Source organism: Poecilia latipinna, unplaced genomic scaffold (genome assembly GCF_001443285.1).
Source record: "Poecilia latipinna isolate Pla-1442-1.1 unplaced genomic scaffold, P_latipinna-1.0 Scaffold141, whole genome shotgun sequence".
Lineage (NCBI taxonomy): Eukaryota > Metazoa > Chordata > Actinopteri > Cyprinodontiformes > Poeciliidae > Poecilia > Poecilia latipinna.
The window spans coordinates 347,955-351,664 of NW_015112757.1; the positions used below are offsets into that span (position 1 = coordinate 347,955).

At 42.8% G+C, this 3,710-nt stretch overlaps 1 protein-coding gene across 1 annotated transcript; it reads left to right on the forward strand.

Annotated features, from left to right (window-relative positions):
• The first annotated feature begins 215 nt into the window (after positions 1-215).
• LOC106945362 (homeobox protein Hox-A10) lies at positions 216-3,077 on the forward strand. Its single transcript, XM_015028996.1, has 2 exons — positions 216-1,295; positions 2,615-3,077. The coding sequence occupies exons 1-2, from the start codon at positions 413-415 to the stop codon at positions 2,887-2,889; spliced, it is 1,158 nt and encodes a 385-aa protein (XP_014884482.1). The 5' UTR covers positions 216-412; the 3' UTR covers positions 2,890-3,077.
• Positions 3,078-3,710: the final 633 nt, after the last annotated feature.

The window sequence follows — 3,710 nt, forward strand, 5'->3', positions numbered from 1 at the left end:
TGAGGATCCAAATAAATCTTGCTCTGATTGCTGAGTTGTTTTGTAATATTTGATCTGCTTGTATTGCTACAATACTTGAAACACTTAAAGTTTTTGTTTTGTTTTGTTTTGTTTTATTTTTTAGATATTTTATAATTTAAACAAATAAATATGTATATTACAACCATGTGCACTGTTGGACTTATAGTCTCTTCTGCACAGGTTGGTGCATAAAGACGAGGTGTGGAAACACTCTGATTGCTCTGCCCGCTTCTTTTTCTGCTTGAGCTCCATGATGGATTTCTGTTCGACTCCTACGTAGCCTGAAAGTGGGAGGGGACTGTCCCTTCTTCCTGCGTTTTCATTGGTTTTACAGTCCTCTCGGCGGTGAGGGGGGTGCCTCTAATCATATCCAGCATGTTTTGCACAAGAAATGTCAGCCAGAAAGGGCTATCTTCTCCCTTCGCCAAAATACACTACAATAATGTCATGTTCGGACAGCCCGTCTGGAAACGCATTTTTAGTGGACTCCCTGATCAGCGCCCGCACCGAGAGCGGCGGGGGTCACTATGCCGGGAGTGCGGTTTGCTTACCGCACAGCACCGCAGCAGAAGTGCCTTACGGACTACACAACTATGGATACTTCCCAGGTATGACTAAACGGAGCGAGGTCGGTCCCCAGAATGTGGTGTCCACCTCAGGTGCATACATGTCCAGCATGGAGATGTGGATGGACGCGCAGAGGTCATGTCGTATGGACCAAGAGCACTCTGTGGGTCCCCAGATCTCACCGTGCACGTTCCCGCAGAACATCAAGGAAGAGAGCACCTACTGCCTGTACGAGCAGCCCAAGTGTCCCAAAGCGTCCACCGCCGAAGACCTCACATATTCAAGATTGACTTCTTCTTGCACAGTCACCGATGGCGGCGGCGGCGGCGGCGGTGGTGGTGGTGGAGTTGGGGGCGGCGGGGGGTCGGTGCCTGTGCCGGGCTTCTTCCGCTTGTCTCAGACGCACGCACAGTCTCATAAACTTTACAGCGCCAACAACGGCCCCCAGTCGAACCCTTCCCCTTCCCATTCTCATTTCGGCCTGCAGCACCCCGCCGATCACGCTCGCTTCCACTCGCCGCCACCAACCTCTGCGTCTGTCCCAGCCACGGCGGAGAAGAAGGGGAAGGACGCGGAGGAAGCCACAGACCTGCCGCCTCAAGCTGCGTCGGGCACTGAGGAGGGGCGCGACTCCTCGGACGGCGAAGCCTCCTCTGCGGAGGAAGTGGAGGAGAATGACAAGGAGAGAGCAGCAAAGGTCAATAAAGGTAATCATTGCGGGACTTAGGTGTGGTCAGCCTTGTTTTGGTGGCAAACAGGTAGAGTGAGGCTTTTTACTGGCACCTGTCATGTCTTGTGCTGTGGTTCGGACTACAGTCAGACGTGGTGACACGTGTTTGTAAACAAGGCATTCACAAAGTATTCCACCAAGACGGTTTTTAGAATTATGATCATTGTTATTATTATGCGTCAAAACCCCAAACTTAAAGCTTATGAGCTAGGCTTCACTTAGCTATCAAATTTCAAGTGATCAAATGAGATAACTTCTAAAATTTCAGGATTAGAGATATTTTCAGTGATAGACCGCTGTGGAAACTGGCGCACAGGCCTACACACATTTTTGGTACTAGGTAGCATTTTCTACGATTTTTACTCCAAAACATTATTGTCGATATACTTTCCCTTTATGCGTTATTGGTGTAAACGTTGCTTATAGATAAAAGCTGTCAAAAAATAAAAAAATAAAATAAATAAAAACCTGCCATTATTTTACAGTTGAGAAAAGTGGCAGAAGAGAAATGTATTTTTTTTTATTAATTAATTTTTGAAATGTTCAATCACTATTCAGATTTGTAAATTTGAACTTTTACGTGTTTTAATTCGTGGCACATGTTTTGGTGCGTTTGTCATTTTTTCTTGTGCAGACATGTTTATTATTACAGCCGTCCTTTAAAATGTGTTTATAGCTACTATCCCCCGGGCACAGATTTGCTGAACAGGCATAGGAAAAAGAAAAATCTAGCTCTCCTTAGCTGATCTAAGCAATAGAAAGAAAAAATTGGTTGAAACATGAGACTTGAGAAGAAACTGGAATAATATCGCCTTATTGTTGTTTGAAGGGACCAGCTGCGCCAACAGGCAAAACTATAATCTCAGTCTTGCTAAAAATGTATCCGTTTTTCCTCATATTTTTGGTCGAATTAGTATGGAAGATATTACGCAACGTCTGAGTAACGTAAAGTCACGTAAAGACGTCTGTTTATGTGTAAATATCATTAAAAGGCGATTAGGGTGACCAAAATGTATTTTAAAATTTCTTTGAAGGCTTTATGAATAAAACTAAAACATTTTTTCTGGGCTAGAACACGCCGATGGACGCCCACTGTTTGGAAAGGAAAATTATATTCTTTGAAATATACAAAAACACACAGACACGTCTGAAGGTCATATTTTCATGTTTGTTGTGGTGTGCTTCATAATCACATGTGCTTAAGCTGCTTTGCTCTTGCATTTATAATCCTCACTGCGTAAAAACAAAACAAAGCAAAAAACAAAAAAACAAACTATTTATCTGCCATCCTTCTAGGAGACACAAAAAGCGAAAACACGGCCAACTGGCTGACAGCGAAAAGTGGCCGAAAGAAACGCTGCCCGTACACCAAACACCAGACGCTGGAATTGGAGAAGGAGTTCCTGTTCAACATGTACCTGACCCGAGAGCGCCGCCTAGAGATCAGCAAGAGCGTCCACCTGACGGACAGACAGGTCAAGATATGGTTCCAGAACCGCAGGATGAAGCTTAAGAAAATGACGCGGGAGAATAGGATCCGGGAGCTCACCTCCAACTATGGATTTTCATGATAAACAACGACTCAAAAAGGGAACAACACGTTTAGATGAATTTATTGACAAGCTATCCTCCAAATTCCTCAACTCCAAGCTCAAAGTCTCATTTCCCTGAGAGATTCAGCCTTCTCTCGTTGCCCATCATCGTATCTGACCTTCGGAAAAAAAAAAAAAAAAAAGAAAGCAAAAATAAAAAACAAAAAAACCATCTTTGGATGTTTTAGCTGTGACTGTTTCTCATGTGTTTTTGTATTGTCACATCTGTTGTAGGAAAGGATCAGTGCAGTTGAATACACTCCCCTCCCCCACCACACACACACACACACACACACACAATGTCTCTCTGTTTCTCGGCAAAAATATATGCAAAGTATTACTAGGGAAATTCCCTAGTAAGTTCCCAAATGAGCCGCTGTCTAAATTTGGAAAATATTCTCATTAATTTCTGGAGTTGTGCATAAGATTTCCACACAAATTCACGTTTGAATAAGGGAATCTCCAAGGCTGAAAAATCAATCAGAATGTGATTTTTCATGAGACGTGGGCTGCCTCTACACGTTCGAGTTAAATGTGTAAATTGTAACTTTGTTCACGCTGAGAACAAAAGCAGTGTGAAGGAGGAATATTTTTTGCTGTATATTTCTGTGTACAGGTGTGTTTTTCTTTTTGTGTAATGCCTAATAAATTATCAGCTCGGACTCAGGACTAGCAGCTTGAATTTTTGCAAAGTGGATAACAATATGTTTTGCTTATTAGTACAGGGGTAAAAAACAACAACAACAACAACAAAAAACATATATACTGATTAAATAGTCCAACATTTAAAATCAAACAGA